The 19,284-nt window shown below is 49.7% G+C and overlaps 4 protein-coding genes across 10 annotated transcripts; 3 read left to right on the top strand and 1 right to left on the bottom strand.

The window, feature by feature from the left end:
* The first annotated feature begins 3,383 nt into the window (after positions 1-3,383).
* On the top strand, positions 3,384-9,021 carry LOC123165456 (uncharacterized). Its single transcript, XM_044583098.1, has 5 exons — positions 3,384-4,103; positions 6,893-7,221; positions 8,164-8,339; positions 8,475-8,541; positions 8,623-9,021. The coding sequence occupies exons 1-5, from the start codon at positions 3,464-3,466 to the stop codon at positions 8,659-8,661; spliced, it is 1,251 nt and encodes a 416-aa protein (XP_044439033.1). The 5' UTR covers positions 3,384-3,463; the 3' UTR covers positions 8,662-9,021.
* A 520-nt stretch (positions 9,022-9,541) lies between these two features.
* On the top strand, positions 9,542-11,977 carry LOC123164787 (putative thiamine biosynthesis oxidoreductase ThiO). Of its 2 annotated transcripts, none has more exons than XM_044582357.1 (8): positions 9,542-9,857; positions 9,960-10,065; positions 10,188-10,317; positions 10,509-10,560; positions 10,663-10,809; positions 10,903-11,014; positions 11,289-11,415; positions 11,494-11,977. In XM_044582357.1, exons 1-8 carry the CDS (start codon positions 9,651-9,653, stop codon positions 11,954-11,956), a joined length of 1,344 nt encoding a protein of 447 aa, XP_044438292.1. In that variant the 5' UTR covers positions 9,542-9,650; the 3' UTR covers positions 11,957-11,977. The 2 variants fall into 2 exon arrangements, with proteins under 2 accessions (XP_044438292.1, XP_044438291.1); XM_044582356.1 differs by having other exon boundaries at positions 9,549-9,857; positions 9,957-10,065.
* A 621-nt stretch (positions 11,978-12,598) lies between these two features.
* On the bottom strand, positions 12,599-16,089 carry LOC123164786 (ATPase 6, plasma membrane-type). 2 transcript variants are annotated; one of them, XM_044582354.1, is made up of 3 exons: positions 15,844-16,089; positions 13,210-15,732; positions 12,599-13,097 (listed from the first exon to the last, which is right to left on the bottom strand). In XM_044582354.1, the coding sequence occupies exons 1-3, from the start codon at positions 15,889-15,891 to the stop codon at positions 12,828-12,830; spliced, it is 2,841 nt and encodes a 946-aa protein (XP_044438289.1). In that variant the 5' UTR covers positions 15,892-16,089; the 3' UTR covers positions 12,599-12,827. The 2 variants fall into 2 exon arrangements, with proteins under 2 accessions (XP_044438289.1, XP_044438290.1); XM_044582355.1 differs by having other exon boundaries at positions 12,953-13,129.
* A 279-nt stretch (positions 16,090-16,368) lies between these two features.
* LOC123166291 (chitin-binding lectin 1) lies at positions 16,369-17,732 on the top strand. 5 transcript variants are annotated; one of them, XM_044584068.1, is made up of 3 exons: positions 16,369-16,732; positions 16,809-16,868; positions 17,146-17,732. In XM_044584068.1, exons 1-3 carry the CDS (start codon positions 16,410-16,412, stop codon positions 17,147-17,149), a joined length of 387 nt encoding a protein of 128 aa, XP_044440003.1. In that variant the 5' UTR covers positions 16,369-16,409; the 3' UTR covers positions 17,150-17,732. The 5 variants fall into 5 exon arrangements, 4 of the variants coding, with proteins under 4 accessions (XP_044440003.1, XP_044440000.1, XP_044440001.1 ...); XM_044584065.1 differs by having other exon boundaries at positions 16,374-16,732; positions 17,121-17,732; XR_006483422.1 differs by having other exon boundaries at positions 16,377-16,732; positions 16,802-16,868.
* Positions 17,733-19,284: the final 1,552 nt, after the last annotated feature.

Below are 19,284 nucleotides of genomic sequence, written 5' to 3' on the forward strand. Positions count from 1 at the left end.
GCTGTAATGTTTCCGAAACTCTGGTTTGCGCTTGGTGATATTCTCCCGTGTTTGTGAAGATGAGGCATGGCAGCAATTGCAAGAGGTGATTTAGCTGGGTTGATATTAGCTTTGGGATCACATGCAAGCTCATGTGGGGCTAAATCACCTCTTAGACATCTTCTAAAGCTAATGCTGTCCCGGCCCTCTTAGATTATATGGGGTTAATATTTTAGGAGATGCCCAAGAAGTGATTTAGCTGAGGCATGGCAGTAATTACAAGACCTGTGCGATGGTGATTTAGCTGATAACTCACCTGTGCCACCGCAAGGCACCTAGGACAGCCGCGGCGAGCACAAGCATTCAGTTCCCATGATGCTCGTCGGAGAGCCAAACATGCCTGACGTCCACCGCCAACCCTTACCCTAGCTAGAGAGGAGCATCACCTCATTGTCCCTGGCCTAGTACTGTTGAAGTCCAACAAGAGCACCACAATGTGGGCATCAAGCGAGCATACGGCTAGGGTTTCTGCCTCCCGTCGGTGGCGGCGTCGATTTGTCTCATTTATTGTGACCTTAGGGTCACGTGCGCGTGGTGGATCATGTCCCTTGCCGGCATGAAGGCTCTATTTTTATATGTTTCTTCGAGTTTTGTTAGAATTTGTGCGCTGCCCAGGAAGACGAGACGACGGGGGCTTGCTGGAGAGGGAATAAGGATCTACGCTTCTCTTCAGCGGCGGCGGTTGCTGTTCTGGTGCGCTAGTTTTATGGGGTCTTGCACGATGACTTTTCAACTGTCTACTACAACAGGTTTTACCTGGTTCCGGTGGGGGAGGGGTGATGACGGTTGTGCGCTTTCGGCTCGCTTTAGTGCTTATAGTCGTCACCGGTGGTCTATGAATTTGGATGCAAATTTTTTTTTTTGGTGTTTGTTATACTGTCATGATTGATGATGAATAAATTGAAAGTTTTTTCGTAAAAAAATGGGCATCAAAGATGGACGCGGCTACCACCGCAACCATTGCCCGTTTTCGACGGTGGCCTTGAGGTCGGAGGCGGCAATGGCTTGGAATACCATTACCACCTCCTCGGTGTCACCGATAAGGACCGAGAAGTCGGGCGGCCGAGTGAAGCTGAGTTATCATCCTGTGATCTCATCATGTATATTTATTTGGCGCTAAAAAATAATCATATAAAAATCATATCATGATAAGGGAGATCAAGCAAAGTAGGAGAAACGTAATTCCTATAGCACTAATATTCATCGTAGCAACAATAATGCCAGTCATTTCATGATCTGAGCTGCGATTTGGCTTGGATGAGGGGATGAGGTGATGAGTATTGTGGGACGAGAATGTAATCTCTGAGAGCATCTCCAATAGATGACATGGATGTAAAAATAACTAACTTTTGTATTTTTGAGGTTAAAAACCCACTTCCAACGAATGATGTAGATGCAAATTCTTGTACATCTTCCGGTCGAGCAGATGTAAAATACAACACCTGGAGATGCAAATTTACATCTCCACCTTCAGGAGATGTAAAACTAGAGGTCGCGCACCAACCGCCCTTCATTTCCTTTCCCCTCCTTCCTCTCCCCGCCTGCCGCACAGCCCTCGCCACCCCGTTTCGCCTGCAGCACTGCCGCCGCCACCCCACTCGTGCCAGATCCGGTCGTCAACCAACCCGCGCGCCCCTCCGCCGCCGGTCTGCCGCTCTGCCGCTCTGCCTCGAATCGCCGTCCCAATTCCCCACTGCCGCCACCACAATTTGTCACCCCCGCCGCCCCGACGCTCCTCGACCGCCGCCCCCACACACAACCATCGTCGCACTGACGCTCCCCCGATGCCGCCGTCCCAAATCGCGTCGTGCTGTCGCTGCCCCTATTCGCCCGCCGCCCAACCGCCACCACCCCGTCGTCGCCATGCCACCGAAGAAGCTCCCGAAGAGCAAGACCGGGTTCTTCGGCATGCGGGCGAAGCCATCCAGCAACTTCAGCGTCGAGTTCTCTGATGCCGACCGCCGCTTTTGGCTCGGCTGCTACACTACCGCGGACAAGGTCGCACGCGCCTACGACGTGGCAGTGTGGTGTGCCGGGAGGCCGAAGACGAACCTCTACTTCCTGGAGATTGAGACCCGGGCGGATGCGAAGTTCCTCGTGCTGGAGGGTATTCAGATTGAGGAGATAACGAAGAAGACGAAGAAGAGGCCGGCCATTGTAAGTTGCTCTCGGCGACAGCGACGAGGCGACGATGGTGAGGTTCACACGGGAGCAACCGAAATATGTTTAGGCCGAGCAGGAGTACTTCTGGAAGCGTGAGGTCGAGCACAAGAAGAAGGAGTTGAAGAAGGAAGACGAGGCCAGCCCCTCGACGGCGATCCCCGTCGAATCCTCGAAGGCTGACGATGAGGAGTTCTGAAGGCCCTCAGATGAGGACGACGAGGAGTACTGGATGCCCTCGGAGGAGGACGACTAGTTTGATGGATGTAGTAGTTTGAATTAGTTGGAGTAGTTGTTTAATTTATATTTTTAATTAGAACTATGTTTGAATTATGTTTCAAATGAAGTAGTTGTTGAAGTTTCTAGTTTTTACATCTCCAATTTGCGTCATCTATTGGAGTTGCACTTCTACATCATCAAAATACATCATTTGATGGAGTTGCCTCTTTTTTTAAGACGTAAAATGCATTTTTTTAAGATGTAAATTATACGTCACTTAGTTTTACATCTTTAAATTTGGATCATCTATGGGAGATGCTCAAAGTTTTGCATCATCTTCGTAAAAAAGAAGAAAAAAATAGAGGCTTCTCATTAAACCTCCACCCGACCCGACCCGAGGGGGCGGCCCCAAAACAGCAAGCAAAACAGAACTGAAGTAAACTGAGCCCGAAGACAGCCATCACTGCTCCTCGCCGCCGCTCCCCTCGCAATAGCTGCATTTCAGTCGACTGAGTTTTCACAGTTGGGTCGGTCGATTTTGGTTGAAGGGAGAAATAGCCATAGGGAAGGAAGAAACTCGCCGGAGGGGAGGAAGAAGCTCGTTGGGCAGGCTAACCCGGTGTGTATCATAGGGTTCATGGTGGGGCGGTGGTGGACGACAGTGGTGGGGGGCGGTGTGGGGATTCGCCGAAGAAAAAACTTGATGCGGCGGGGCCTAGAGGGATGACCGGCGCGGTGGGGGGTGGTTTCGGGGAGGACGAGGCGGTGAGGCTGGCGCGGGAGCGCCACCGGCCGCAGGCGGTGGTGGCTGGCGGTCCGGCCGGTGGTCCGTGGGGGCGGTTGGAAGAAAGCATCGGGAGAAAGAAGATGCGCTGTGATCTGTTTTTAGAAACTGTTGTAGGTGGAAGATGACTGCTGGCCGTTAGATTAGAGATCAAGGGCAGAGAACATCGACTGACCCAAATAGGGATTTTCAGTCGACTGGCACGTAGCTAGTCCCCTCCCCCCTCTCCTCGCCCCCAAACCCTACCGGCGGCAAGAAAAGATGCCGCGGCTGACGCCGTCGGACGCGTCCCTCATCCTCGACCACGTCGTAGGCGACGCGTCCATCCCCACCGCCGCCGCCAACGTGCTCCTCGCGGGCCTCCCCTTCCCCGACCGCCCCACGCCGCGCCTCCTCCGCTCGCTGCTCCTCCGCCGCCTCGCCGCCGACCCCGTCTCCGCTGCCGCGCTCGACTCCCTCCAGTTCCTCGCCTCCCTTCCCGACCCGGACCCCGCGTCCCCCGTCTCCGCCGCGCACCTCGCCGTCGCCGCCTTCCTCGCCTGCTCGGCGCCCGACTTCGACGCCGCCGCGCGGGCCCTCTTCGCGCGCCCCGGCGGCCGCGCGCGCCGCGCGGTCGACGAGGAGGAGGGCGGGGACCCCCCGCTCGCCTCTTCCGAGGCCCTCGTCGTCGCGGACCAGTTCGAGGCCGCCGTCGGGAACGCCTTCTCGCAGGACGTGCTGAAGGGGCTATTTGGCGACCGGGCCAAGGCGGAGCGGCGGGTGAGGGACCTCCTGGCGGCCGAGTGGGCCGCGGTCGGCCCGTCTCGCCTGGAGCTAGCGGCAGAGCAGATCGTTGGCGATGGCGCCGTCGAGACGTGGCGCGCCGCTGACGAGACCGTCCGCGCCAAATACCGCATACTAGGTGAGTATTCTTCTGTTCTGGCCAACAAAGCGCAGCATTTTATTCGGCGGGGTTCTGAGACGCAATGATGCGATGAAGTTGCCTATACTACTCCTATATCTTATACTTTTAGCCTTTGACGCAAGAGGTGACAATAGAAAGATAATCTCTACCTCCCAGGAGTAACCTGAAATGCAACTCTGGTGAACTTGGTCAGCTAGAGCGTTCATGATTGTCAACCACATGCTTGTGAAATCTTCATCATTCGTTCCTGTTGTGAAATCGACCACATGCTCAACACACTGCAAATGATAATTTCAGACAGTTCAGTTATTGGAGTATTTAAGAAAATCAAATCAAACAAAAATAGAGGTGTTCACATATTTAGCCTGTGAACAGATAGACCTCCTACCCATGCACTGAAATTTTACTTCAGGCAAGGCACGGGCAAGAGTTACAGGCAAGTTGAGCTAGCTACCCATGCACTGTAATTTTGAATAGAAGATTGGATGCTGAAACTAAATCAACTCAAGTGTTCAGCTAGCTACCCATGCACTGTAAGTTCCAATGGCACGTCTGAAACATGTTTTCCTACTTTCATCGCCAGTCATGCATGATCAGCTCAAGTGTTTGCTGTTTTCAGCATGGCCATACATTATTATATTTATGTGTAGTTATTAGACTTGTATGTAGCTTCGTATATGACTTGTACTTGTACATGTAATCCCTTTATAAATATAAACACCAACGCCACCCTTAGCGGTTGTGCAGTTGACCCAATCTTTGTCTAAACCTAGTCTTTAGTCATGTAACATTTTGATAAAATTCAGTCTTAGATTTGCTTTGAGGTATAAAATGAGAATAAATACATACCCCACTTGTCAGTTTATGCATTGTTCTTGATTGAGTGTCCGCTTGTCAGTTTCAAATTCTTTTACCAAAAGGTAGCTTATTCCAAAATAAAACAAGATGTTTGATATAAGTTCAGTACATATGTCAAGTGGATGCAGGTATGCCTCAGTGACACTAAACTACAAAATAGATAAACAGATACTCCTCATGCTACTGATCTTTCTTGGTACTTTGGCTTGTAAGAATGACAGCATTAACTTCACTTGCCGTCTTTAAGCGTTGAGAAACGTCCAACAGTTCAACATATGGACAGTTTCTTACATCTTCAAAAAACAGAAGGGCTACAGTTTTCTCTATTTCCTCGAGAAAGGCTTGCTGCAAAATTGCCAACATTTCACATAGAGAGGTAATGTCATGGCATGGTCTTAAAAATCACTGGTATTACCAAGAGATATAATGGGAGTTTTGATTAATAAAGATTTGAACCCATAGTCCTAACTGAAGTTAAATTGTTAAAGAGATAATTTCAGTAGAACTCACATTTTCTTCACCTCTTGGTGCAAGTTCTTGAGCAAATTCCAAAGCTTCACTTATTTTTCCCACAAGAATCAACTCTATTAGTTTCTGCTGCTGCAGATGGAAGTATAATTGGGGATTTGTATCCAGATGATAAGTCAAATTTTAATTTAGGATTTGTAGGAAAATGGATTTCAGAATATACACCTGGATGTGGCCACACCTATTGTAAAAAATGCAATTTACAAGTACATTTGCTTCAATTTCTATGTAACCAAAGTCTACAATCTCCATTTCACACAACCCATACACTGTAATTTTCAGCAGAAGATTGGAGTTGAAACTACAACACTCCTTGGGGATGCAATCACAGACACTGGATCAGAGATGATGAAGTAAATCACAAGACACAGTAGGCAATCATAGCAAGGACCATAGACACCAGAGAAAAGGGGCCGCACCTTGGGGAGGCAGAGGTGGTCGAGGAGCGTGACGGTCGTGGAGGTTGGGGGCGAGGGCGAAGCCATGGAGGAGGAGGACCACCAGGCCGGCGACGGAGCCCGGCTCCGTGACGTGGAGGGAGACATCGTTGACCTCCGCGCTCCAGTGCCGCACCTCGCTGCCCGCGTCAATGGACTCAGGTTGGGTTTGACTTGCGGAGATCACTATCTTCTCCTCCGGCGTCGCACACTCGAACAGCAGGCCTCTCTTGAGCAGTTCCAGCACCTAAGCTCACAGATCTTGGTGTCCAGGCTCGCACCGCTGGTTTCTTGGCCAGAAATGACCTTGAACTGAAGAAGTCCATGCCGCGCTTGTAGCGGTGGGTGTAACCAGCTGAGGCAGTGGCGCCGAAAGTACAACTGAGGGAGGAAGGCACCGGCAAGGCGGCGGCGATTTGAGGGGAGAGGAGGAGGCGTCGGGAGAGTGAGCGAGTGAGGAAGAAAGACTCGAGACCGAGTGGGGGAGATCTGGGGACATTTTCGGAAACGAAAATAATAATTTGTAGTGACCGAGCGATTCGCTAAAGGTAGTGCAAATTCCAAAAGTCTTATATTTCGGTACGGAGGGAGTATATGTTTTACATGCTAGTATAATTTGTCCTGGTTCCATAAATAATTGTTTTGAGCATATTTTGTTTGAGCCACATTTTTGTTTCTAGTGATGTTTAATGTTTGGAGTTGTTGTTTGTGCACCTGTCCCCAATAGGAAAATGAGTGACCCCTTCAGCCCTTCTCCTGCGTTTCATGGCCTTACTGCTAAGTCTTTGATGACCAGTGGAACTTTCATTTGGGATTCCCGTTTTCTGGGCCTGTTCTATTTCGTGCACCACTCATGTGCTTGGAATGGTAGTTGGAATTATTTTACATTGTTGCATTTAGATCCAACCGCGCCACAAGGTTATTTTATGCCTATCATTGATGGTACAATTTTGGAACTTACAGCTGGGGAAGAAAAAACACGTGAAATTTTGAGCAAAATTGAAGACCGAATTTCAACCCCGCAAGTTCATAAGGTCATACATGACCTCAAATCAAGCTGTGCTGACCTTCATAATGTGGTGGATGATCCATTACCAGCCGCAAAAGCAGCTGCAGATAAGGTGTTGGCTGCAAGGATGGATAAGGCAGTTCATATTAATGATGAATTTAACAATCATGGTGCGAATTGTAGCGTTGCTGGTCCAAGTGCTGTTAATGACCAAGGCGAGACATTGAGAAAAGGCACGCCATCAAGTCTTATGGATTGGAACCCTACAGCACAATCTCTTCTGGTGAGTTTCCTTTGTGTATTACTCCCTCTGATCCATATTACTTGTCTTAGATTTGTCTAGATACGGATGTATCTAGACACGTTTTAATGTTAGAAACATCCGTACCTAGACAAATCTAAGACAAGTAATATGAATCGGAGGGAGTATTTGTTTTATGTCTTTTGAGTATTCTACATATTTCAACCACTTTGAACAAGGAGTTATATCAAATGGAGACAACTGGGTTATCTTAATTATAATTTATCTAGGAAACTAATGCTATCACAACGCCTTTATGATATAAATAAATGCCTTAAAACACATCTATTTGTTTGTATAAGTTACTTTGATAAGTTCACAATTATTATGTTGCTACTTTTCACTGCCGCCTACAGTTCTGTTGCTTTCCAGAGAAACTAGATAATAGTCTCTCTGTTCACAAATATAAGATTCTTTGGATATTTCAATATAGACTACATATGGACAGAAACGAGTGAACGAACACACTAAAACATGTCCATATACATCCAATTCACAAAAAAGTCAGAACATCTTATATTTGTGAACATATGTTTTTTGGACAAGCTGGTTTCTTATACATGGCAAAAGATTAATAAATCAGCATTTGAACATACAGCAAATATGCGTTGGTACTTGTGCGATTGATATATTACTGAACTTTTGTAAGTTAATACTACTTTCTTTGTACAATATATAAGTTAATACTTAATTTATATGATGGCTAATCCTTAGTAAAATGTGATCTTCAGTATTCTGCATGCACATTGGCCAGCTATGCACATCTCCAGAAGTAAATTATGATGTAGTTTAATTAAAATAAGAAGTGGAATTTTAGTGCTTTGGGGATTAAAAGTCTTTTCTTAATATGTAGAACACCCTTCTAGGCATAAGTCCTAAAACATTAGATTTTGATAACTATGCTCAAAGGGATCTTGTTTGCAGTGGGAGGATTCTCTTGATCCTGATGGTTCAAGATCACAATCACATAGACCACACTTGCCTAGCCCAAGGAGAATATCGGTTTCTCCGTTGCAAGTGGCAGAAAACAAAGCTAGGCGTAGAAGGGCAAGGAGGTGGAGCTCGGTAGAAGAAGAAACATTAAGGAAGGGCGTTGAACAGTATGTCTTTTGTCTCGTTGGAATTCGTTATTCGATGATATCTCTTGATTGCTGTTTAAGTTTTGTCTCGAAGCCGTAGTTTGTGCCTTTTTCTTTTATGATCCTTACCGCTTCTCCCTTCTCGCTGTTGTGAAGATTTGGTAGCAGCAATTGGAAGGATATTTTGATCCACAATTCCGATGCTTTTATTGGTAGAACAACGGTGGGTATTTGAATTTACACTAAAGATTTTCTTTTGTGACTGATCTTTCATCTAGTAACCGCCTAACCGGCCGCATTGCAGGTGGACTTGAAGGATAAGTGGAGGAACATGACGAGATAGTGGAGAGACATACTTTGGGGTGGTTCTATATGGTGAAACTGCATGCCTCTTTTACCGATGGAGTAGCTGTATGCAGCTTGTTAATATTTTGTTACATCGCTTAGAAGCTTACTAACGGGCAAAATGCACAGGATGCTATTATAGGTGTAAAGTCTCCCTTCGGCAGTTTAAGAATTGCTTGTTTTTTCTGGTTGTTGTTGAAGTGTCGTGGGGGCATTTTCTGTCGTGATGGAATGTTGTCTTTGTCCGAGCATATTACACCTTCCTGTATTGCCACGGTGGATGTTCTGAGATAACCTCATCCCAACCATCTGTGGATGCCCCCATTTATATTCTAATAACTAGGATGTTTACTGCTCACAAAATGATCATGTTTTCCCCATAGTTTATGCATGTGTACACATTACATCTTGTTCTCAGTGGTGTTGCGCACGATTGTGCTCATCAGGCTCTATCCAGTTCTTTTGAGACTGCGATTTTCGTGCATCAATCAGGCTCGCAGGCATTCTACTTGTGTTTTTCTCCCTCTTCTTCTTGAGCTAGATTGCCCAGGTTACGTAATCCCTGTTGTAACATGTACTTGAGACCTGATTACAATGAAGTTGTTGGTGCCTTGTGCGCCTTCCCCTTTTTCAAAAGAAAAAAAAACATTTGTTCTACAACTGTTTTCGTTAAAACAACTGAAATGATCAAATTGTTAATTTTCAGAATGAAGTTGGCGTAGCGAGTTTTTTTTTAAACTAGTTGGCATAGTGAGTTTAGTCTTTCATGGCCGCCCTTTTTGTAGGCGTGGGCTACTTTTCCGTGTCTTGGATTCCAGGCACCTCTGGGCGGCCCAATTCCTCCCAGCCCGGAACGGCGAATGCCTCACTCTTTCCGGTGGGCCCTATTCCTGCCGAGAATAGTGCCGCTGCTCCACCGCCCGCCGTCCTTCTATCCGGAACAGTACCCGCCGCACCCTCATCCACGACCGTAGCCGCCGCGAAGCCATGCCGCCGCCTCACAGCACACATCCCCCATCTCCCCTTCCTCCCCGGCCGCGCCTCCTCCAGAGCCTCGGCTCGTGCTCCAGAAGAGCCGCCACGTACGCCGCCTCCTCCCCCTCGCCCTCGCCGCCGGGATGGCCCCGCCCTCTCCGCTACGCCGTCCTCGGCGCCGGCTTCGCGGGGCTCTCCGTCGCGTGGCACCTCCTCAAGGTCCCCTCCCCTCCCCCTGGCCTTATATTTACTTATACACACACAACTGGGGCTGGGAGCATCGCCTGAGCCAGCCGACGCTGTGTGGCATGTTTGCAGCAGAGCCCGAAGGATTCGCGCGTGTCGGTGGACGTCTACGACGAGAACGGCGTCGGGGGAGGCGCCTCGGGGGTCTCTGGAGGGCTTCTCCATCCGTACTCGCCTAAAGGTCTCCTTCATCACTACAAGCATTCGACTCTGTCTTCCACTCACTATATTCTACAATGTACAGTTTTGAGTCCAGCTCTAGCATAAGTTTGATAGACACATTGATTTCTTGCTTAACTGCAGCCAAGCTTCTCTGGAGGGGAGGAGAATTCTGGAAAGAGAGTATGGATCTCCTGCGCAGCGCAGAGAAAGCGAATGGCACCGCTGGATCGGATGGTGCCAGTCGAGATGATGAGGCCCTCATCTGGAGAAGGCAATCAGTTTTTCCTTGTAGCTAGTACTTCGTCCCATATTAATTGACGCTCAAACGGATGTATCTAGCACTGAAATATGTCTGGATACATCCGTTTGAGCGGCGATTAATATGGAACGGAGGGTGTGTATTTTAACTGTTTGTTTTTGTTGATGTTTGGCCTATTGATAAGTATACCTTTCACTGAGTAGGGGAATTTTGCGGCCACCTACGACAGAGAAGGCTGCTGACATATTGCTAGAGGTACTGCTGGACTGAGATTACGAAGCTATGCTCAGGTGCTTATTTTTTGTGTTTTTTTGGTGCATGGTTTTAATTGCTTCGACTTTGACCTATTCAAGTTAGAATGCTCAGAGTTGCCTCCAGAGTTGCAGCCTTCAAGTTCTTGATTCGGATGCTGCACAACGACTGATCCCTGGGTTACGTGTTCCGCTCAACCTTGCGATTTATATGCCACTAGCACTGAACATTAACCCTAGGAAATATTTACAGGTGCTGCATGCCTTCCTGCTTTGTTTCATTGTCAACTGTTTACTATGTTATGTTCTTGGTATGCTAACACACTTCATTATTGTGTTTCTGTAGGCATTGTTCTCTGCATGCCAAAATGTGGCTAACGAAGCATCTGCGTCGTCCAGTGAACAGAAAGAGTTCAATCTGTACAATGAACATATTGATAATCTACATCAATTTTCAGGTAGAATTTTTGCACAGTCCCAATAAAGCAACGATATTGCTTTACATAAACTTAGACATTACAATATATATGGCCGTTCAGATGTTGGCTTTCCATCCATATTAAACCACCTAAAGCTAAAAATGATGTGCTGAACTTTTGTCAGTGTGTACTTATCAATTCAGTCGTTCCTGTTAAGGAGAATGTTAAAATTCAACATGTGTACACCACTGAAGCCATTGTGTCGTGGTATCAACATTTTTCTATGCCTAAAGACACTATCGAACATGAGCAGGAGATTATGATGCAGTGATCATCTGCCTTGGGGGCAAAGCTAGCTCACTTCCAGAACTTACAAATAAGTTGCCTCTTAGAACCTGCAGAGGAGTTATTGCTGAATTCCGACTGCCATCGGACACAGTGTAAGTTGTTTATGTAAGTTGAGCTCACAGTCATTACAGTACCAACTGGAACTATCTGATGGCTGCATTTCCTTGCAGAGAAAAATATGGCAGTCGAAGTCCTTCAATCTTGTCTGATGCATGGCTGGCATTCCAAGGACCCCGCACCGTTTCTGTCGGGTCAACTTGGCAATGGAAGTCTGACAATCATGATCCAAGTGTATCCGATGAAGAAGCACGTTCTGCAATGGAAGAGCTGCTCCCAAAAGCTTCTGCTGTCTATCCAGGAATAAGTAAATGGGATTATGTACGAGCAAGGGCTGGGATAAGAGCCATGCCTCCATTGACAGCCAATGGATCCCTGCCACTGTTGGGTTGTCTAAATGATGTTATAGGCGAGAGAAGCAATAGCGCCTTTTGGCTAGTCGGTGGCCTTGGAGCCAGGGGGCTCCTGTATCATGGATTAGCTGGAAAACTAACTGCCAAAGCTGTGATTTCCAGTGATGAAAACATGATTCCTTCTGAATTCACCTGCTGGAAGGCGGTCAAGGCTTCGCGGTGAATACTGTGCTGTGATTCATTCTACCATGCGATCGTACGATTGGTATCAGAGAGTTGGAGAGACCAAGAGGATTAAGCGATACCTTCAGTGCAATTGCTTATATGAAGGGCTGCTGCATCATATCGAAACCTGAAACCATCCTTGTGGTCAATCCACAAAGCATGCACGGCAAATAGTGACATATATCGCTATGGATGTCGTGTTGCCATGACCATTTTGATGCCCTCTCAAGGAAGCTTGGTTAAGACGCAGAAACCATGTTTACATCTACTAAACCCTGAACTGCCGAGGTAGGATTTTTTTTTGGGGGGAGTTGATTAGAATTGTTTTCCCATTTTTGTACCATCGTGTTTCTGTAAACCTGAGGAGGGATGAGGTTTACGAGTTTTTGTGTAGGTAGATGTGAATCACTAGGATATTCTCTTATGCATAGAGTTATCCATTTCTTTGTGTTTATGAGATGTTCATTCATTTGAAAAGTAGAAGAGGTTTTGGATGTAGGAGGTGCATTAGCCAGTTTTCATAGTACCCCCTCTGTAAAGAAATATAAGAGCGTTTATAGATCACTAAAGTAGTGATCGGAACGCTCTTATATTAGTTTAGGGAGGGAGCAGCAGTGAGAGAAGCAAGAGGCTGGTGACAAGAGAGACAAAATGTTGATGCAGACGCACCGTTCCCACACACTTGTATTACAGATAATGTCAGATAGAGAGCACAAGAAGACCTATGCAGCAGTAGAGAGAGATATGTATACACACAGACAGGTATACCGGCATAGTTGTAGTACTCTTCCCGCTGAAAACCACGCAACACAAGGACGGACGGACCCTCTCCGGCCGCCCCCACCGGAGCAGCAATCGATCAGATCAGATCAGACGGTGTAGTTCTGCGGAATGGCGTCGATATCGATGCCCTTCTGCTTGACGACCGACTCGACGTGGCCCTTGAGCGTGTGCAGCTCCCTGAGCCTGGCGATCTCGGCGCGCTTGGCGGCCTCCGCGGCGATGTCGGAGCGCTCCTCGGTGCTGCTGAGGAGGTCGGAGCCGGCCGGCTGGCTGAGGCCGTTGAGCGTCCTCTGCTCCCTGGCCCACAGCGCCTCCCGCTCGCCCCTGCCGTAGTCCTTCTTGTTGGTGAACGCCGTCTGCGCCAAGATCACAAACGTGTCTCACTTCACTGGGACGAAATGGAGAAAGACGAATCAACAACAATGGCGACGGCGAAACCAACGGCGGGCGTGCATGGGCTTAGCTTGCCTTGTTCTGTACGTTGTTCCACCCCTTGCCGCTGATCGAGTAGCGGATGATGAACTTGAGCACGTCCAGCGGGACGTAGGTGACGAGGGTGAAGGCCCAGATGGCGCCGCCCCACGCCCACCCGATCCCCTCCATGTCGCAGAAATCCCAGTCGGCGTACACGGCGATCGCCGTCGCCACCAGCTGCGCCGCGAAGAAGGCGAAGAGCAGCAGGAACCCCGGGCGCTCCACGAAGGACCAGCTCCGCGACCGCGTCACGAAGATGAGCGCCTGGCTGATGATGCTCACCTGCAGGTACAGCGCCGCCATGAGCTGCCGGTCGTTGTCCCGGATCGGGTGCACCCCGAACGTCTCCGTGAAGAAGTCCGTGTCGTGCGCCAGGTAGAAGAAGACCACGGTGACCAGCGCCATGTAGGTGCCCAGCACCACCCCGGTCGCGAAGATCTCGTCCAGCTTCCACGAGTCCGGCTTGGGCGACGGCTTCACCCGGTCCTTGGAGATGGTCATGATGGTGCCGTCGTTGAGGATGGCGATGATGAGCACCATGAAGGGCGCGAAGTCGAACTTCCAGATCAGCGCCACCAGCATGAACCCGAGCACGATACGGATCGTGATGGACACCGCGTAGATGGTGTAGTTCTTCATCCGCTGGAAGATGGCGCGGCTCGTCAGCACCGCGCTCACGATCACGCTCAGCCCGGGCTCCGTCAGCACGATGTCCGACGCCGACCGCGCCGCGTCCGTCGCGTCGTCCACCGCGATCCCGATGTCCGCCTTCTTCAGCGCCGGCGCGTCGTTCACGCCGTCGCCCGTCATCCCCACGATGTGCTTCTTGTCCTGCAGCCGCTTCACGATCTCGTACTTGTGCTCCGGGAACACCCCCGCGAACCCGTCCGCCTTCTCGATCAGCTCGTCGATGGGGAGCCCGTCCACGGCCGTGCTCTTGTCGCCCAGGAGGGCCGTGGACGGGTACATGTTGGTGCCCATGCCGAGCCGCCGCCCGGTCTCCTTCCCGATGGCCAGCTGGTCGCCGGTGATCATCTTCACGTTGACGCCCAGGTGGAGCGCGCGGCGGATGGTCTCCGCGCTGTCGTGCCTCGGAGGGTCGAACAGCGGGAGCAGCCCGATGAACTGCCACGGGTCGCCGGCGCTCTCCTTGTTCTTCTCCGGGACCTGCTGGTACGACACGCCGAGGGACCGGAGGCCGCGGTCGGCGTATGAGGCGATGAGCGTGTGCACCTTCTTCTCGGCGTCCGGTGACATCTTGCAGAGCTCGATGATCTGCTCGGGCGCGCCCTTGCTGACCCTGTGCCAGTCGCCGTTGCCGTCGATGTAGGTGATGGCCGTGCGCTTGTCCACCGGGTTGAAGGGCAGGAAGTGGACTTCCTTAATGCCGGCGCGGGCCTCCTTGGGGTCGGCGAGCATGTTGACGATGCATGTGTCAATGGCGTCCTGGTTCTCGACACGGGACGCCCTGGCGGCGTAGAGGAGCACCATGTCCTTGTCGACTCCCTTGGAGCACACCTCGATGAGGGTCTTGTCGACGGTGAGCTTGTTGAGTGTGAGCGTGCCGGTCTTGTCGCTGCAGAGCACGTCCATGCCGGCCATCTCCTCGATGGCCGTCATGCGCTTGGTGATGGCTCCCTGCTGCGACAGCCGGTGGGAGCCGATGGCCATGGTGACGGAGAGCACGGTGGGCATGGCGATGGGGATGCCGCCGATGAGGAGCACGAGGAGGTTGTCGATGCCGTCGCGGTACGCGCGGTGCTGGATCGGGTACATGACGATGATCTCCACGAGCATGCCCGCGGCGATGGAGATGATGCAGAAGTTGCCGATGGCCGTGAGCACCTGCTGGAAGTGTCCGACGTTGTTGGTGCTGTCGACGAGGTGCGCCGCCTTGCCGAAGAAAGTGTGCACGCCGGTGGCGATGACGACGGCCTCGAGCTCGCCCTGCTTAACCGTGGATCCCGAGAAGACCTCCTGCCCGGCGTACTTGTTGACCGGCATGGACTCGCCCGTGAGCGCCGACTGGTCGATCTTGAGCGCGTCGCCCTCGAGCAGCCTGGCGTCGGCGGGGATGATGTCGCCGAGCTTGATGCTGATGATGTCGCCGGGGACGAGGATGGCGGCGTCCCGCTCCTCCCAGCTGCCGTCCCTGAGCAGCTTGGTCTTGGGCGCGAGCCCGGCCATGAGCGCGGCGGCGGCGTCCCCGGCGTTGGCCTCCTCGATGTAGCTGATGGTGGAGTTGATGAAGAGGAGGGTGACGATGCCGACGAAGTCCTGCCAGTCCGGGGGCCTGCCGCCGCCGTTGGCGAGCGCGATGGCTATGATGGCGGCGATCTCCATGACCCAGGACAGCGGGTTCCACATGAAGCCCAGGAACTTGAGCAGCTTGCTCTCCTTCTTCTCCTCCAGCTTGTTGGGGCCGAAGAGCTTGAGCCGGTTCTCGCCCTCCGCCTCGCTCAGCCCCTTCTTGTCGCACTTGAGCGTCTTGAACACCTCATCCACCGTCACCGTCGACTGCAAAATCGCAAATTAAATCAACCCAATGCGCACGAGGCGTGAAGGCGGATCAATGGAGGAACGGAATGAGCCGATCGACGGCGAGGAAGGAAGGAAGGAAGGACTTACCAGGTCGACGGTCTCGTTGCGGACGTCCTCGAGGGAGAGGGACGCCATGGCTGGCTAGGTACTTAGATAGATAAATTTATTTTATTCCGGGCTAGCTACGGGGCCGGCCGGGTGGTGGTGGTGGGTGGTGGCGCCGGCGCTCGCCCGAGAGGGGGGAGGCCCTGTCGGCGTGGGCACGGAGGGAGGGCGGGGGCAAGCTGCCTGGCTGCCTGCCTCCTCTCTCCGTGGGAATGCGGGGAGGTGATGGCGCCCGGCCGCCGTCTTATAGCTCGCTGCGCCGTGCGGTGGAGGACGGGAGGCTTTCGCGGGCATGAGGGTTGCATGCGTGCTCCGAGCTTGGCGGAGCGCCACTCGTCCGGCGGGTCTCGCGCGGGTGGTGGTGGCGTGCCGGCCTGGGCGCCGCGTCCTGCATGCGGTGGTGTCGCTGGCTGGGCGTTCGGCGTGGAAAAAAATTCCGTGCATACCGGTTGCAAACCTTCTCCTTTGCAACCCGGACGTCATCTGGGCTGGACATCGCACGGCCTCCTCACTTTTGCCCCAGGCGATAGGCTCCAATCGCTGCACGCATGCGTATGGCTCGGCTGTTTTTCACGCGCTATCGGACTCATAGGCTAAGCGCGGCTCGGCTCCTTGCCTCTACATCGGCTCAGTTCGCACAGAGAACAGAGCATCTATCCTGGCTCCCAGACCCTTTGCACAATGTCGTGCCGCCGCCGCCGCCGCCGCCGCCGGGAATCGCCTCGCAGCCGCCGGGATTCGCTTCCGCGCCGCCACCGACCGCATCGCCGCCGCCGGAGTTGCCTCCGCGCCGCCGCCGGGAGTCGCCCCCGCCGGTCCCTGGAGTCGCATCCGCAAGGCCGGCCATGGCACAAACTCGCGTCGGCAAGAGGTAATTTCCCCGGCCAGCTCTTCTCCTTCCGTGCAGTGCTTTGCTAATTCTTGGTCTTAATCTACTCAGTAATTAGGCGAGATGGTCGAAGGAATATAACTATCACACATCATCAGCGATGGCTGTATGCAGAGAGGTAAAAGAGATAAGTGCTTCTACACTGGGAGAGAAGCAAATGGAGTGGTTCATCTTTGTGCCAAGCAACCTAGTAGTACTAGACGTAGATGCCCTTGGATGAACTTTGTTCCAAAAAAATTAGCTGATGCTTTGTGGTTTGATTCTAATCCTGATTAATGATCAATAAATCTCTTCAAGTCTCCTTTGTGACATGATGATTTACATGTACTGACTTGTTTTTTCAACCTTGTATGGATAATTGCTAATGCAGGGTCTTGGACTTGTGGTTAATCCAGGTAGATGTATCTCTTTGCTACAATCTGAAGAAATGGAGGACTAGGAAATCAAAGCTTATTTACTGTCTGTACAAGACTAGAGTCAATTGGATTGCTGATGGGAGAGTGTTATAGTAGAACATTAAAAAAGCATAAGCTTCTCTGCCCCTGCATGCTTGAAGAGCTTCAGTCAAGATGGCGCTGCACAAAATTGATGCTTCAAACAAGGATGATGCCTTGTACAGGTGCAAGATGCCTAGAATCTTAACCAAAATAGAAAGTTGTGGTAGGCATCAACATGAGGGAACATAGAGCGAACTGGAGGCCACGTACTCACGCAACAGCTACACTCCGCCGTCGTTCTTCTATCCGAAGACCCTCAAGTATACTGCTGGAACAATACAGTTGCTGAGAAAACCGCTGAAGAAGACGCAATGGTTGCTGATGGAGTAGACTTTGACTAGGAATGTCAAATCTTGCAAATTTGATGTTGAATTCATGACAACTATAGTACAAACCTATAGCTGATTGCTCTCCTTGAAAATGTACTAATTAGTATACAATGTATCTTTTCATATCAAATACATATGGATAGTATAAAATCTTCATTTTGCTGGATGTGTTAAAAAAATCTGAATGTTTCTCCAGTTTCTCTGATTTGCTATACAATGTAGCGAAGCTGCTATTTTTTGTACTGTCCTTAAGTAGGCCTAAACTTCAGTGTGAGGCTCAATTTTTACTATAATCTGACAACCATTTATAGTGGCAATTTCGAAAATACTTGCTCTAATACACCTGTTCATAAATTATATAACTTCTTTAGCAGCTTGGCATACAAACTCATCAAAACCTTGCAACTGGCACAATACTCAAACATTGCAAATGAAGATAAAATTCAGTGTGCTACAGTACATCAATTACAATTCATGGGTACACCAAATTACATCCAAAAGATCATACTCCTTATAGGTTGCGCCAAATACTATTCATCAAAATGTAACTTTTTAGCAGTCGAGGACAGTGTAGCATCCTGATGAACTCCAAGCAAAAGACTTGTAAATTCGCCTTGGATGAAAGGAGCATACATCACTGAAGGTTGCCCGTACGCATCATTTGCAAAGGTTGGAATTGCGGCATTAGTAACTCCGCCTTGGATCAACGGAGCATCCATGGACGAAGACTGCCCATACACATCATTTGGAAAGTTTGGCACTGTACTAGAAACGTCAATGCTACTGGTCCTAACATCCTGTGTCATATAATATAAAATTGTTCATAAAATATGTAAGAAAAATATGAAAAGTGAATACTGAGTCAAAGTCATATATGTTGTACCATCAATTCCTGTGGATGAATGCCATCATCCCTATTTCCTACTGCATTTTTTGGATCTTCTCCTATTTTTAGACAAGAATTGAAAGATAAATTAAATACTAACTATAGAAGTATATAATAGAAAAGGCTTGCTAGAATATGTAGGATCAGTACCTTTCTTTTTAGTACTATTCTTTTTCTTCCCTTTCTTCTTCTCGAAGGAGATTTTTGACCGTTTACTCTTTGCACCTTTCTTTCTTCGTTGTCCTGGAGGTTGTACTGATCCAACAATTCATGCCACTTCTTGTTGAACTTATACTCTGATCTATCTTCATAGACACATCTCTTAAAATCAGGTAGAAACTTCTCAGGATGCTTATGAATTACATGTCCGAGATGTTTAGCGGCATTAAGATAAATGTGCCATAGACAATGTCGATGACTTGTATTTCGAAACACATATGCAACTGCTCCTGCCATGGCCGCATCCTGATCAGTGAAAATTGTGCTTGGATGCTTACCTGACATTGCTGTCAGAAAGGTTTCAAACAACCAAACAAATGACTCAATGGTCTCATTAAATAACAACGCTGCCCCGAAAATTATAGTCTGCTTGTGATGGTTGGTTCCCAGGATTGGAGCAAAAGGCATTTCAAACTTATTAGTTTGAAACGTAGTGTCAAATGATACAGCATCTCCAAAACATGCGTAATCCATGATAGACTGGCCATCTGCCCAAAACAAATTAGCAATCCGACCATCTTTCTCATCGACTTGAATGGCATAAAAAAAATGTTGGATCCTTTCTCTGCTTATTTTTCAAGTATTCGAGAAGTGTTTGCAAAT

This window comes from Triticum aestivum, chromosome 7D, assembly GCF_018294505.1.
Source record: "Triticum aestivum cultivar Chinese Spring chromosome 7D, IWGSC CS RefSeq v2.1, whole genome shotgun sequence".
Classification (NCBI taxonomy): Eukaryota; Viridiplantae; Streptophyta; class Magnoliopsida; order Poales; family Poaceae; genus Triticum; species Triticum aestivum.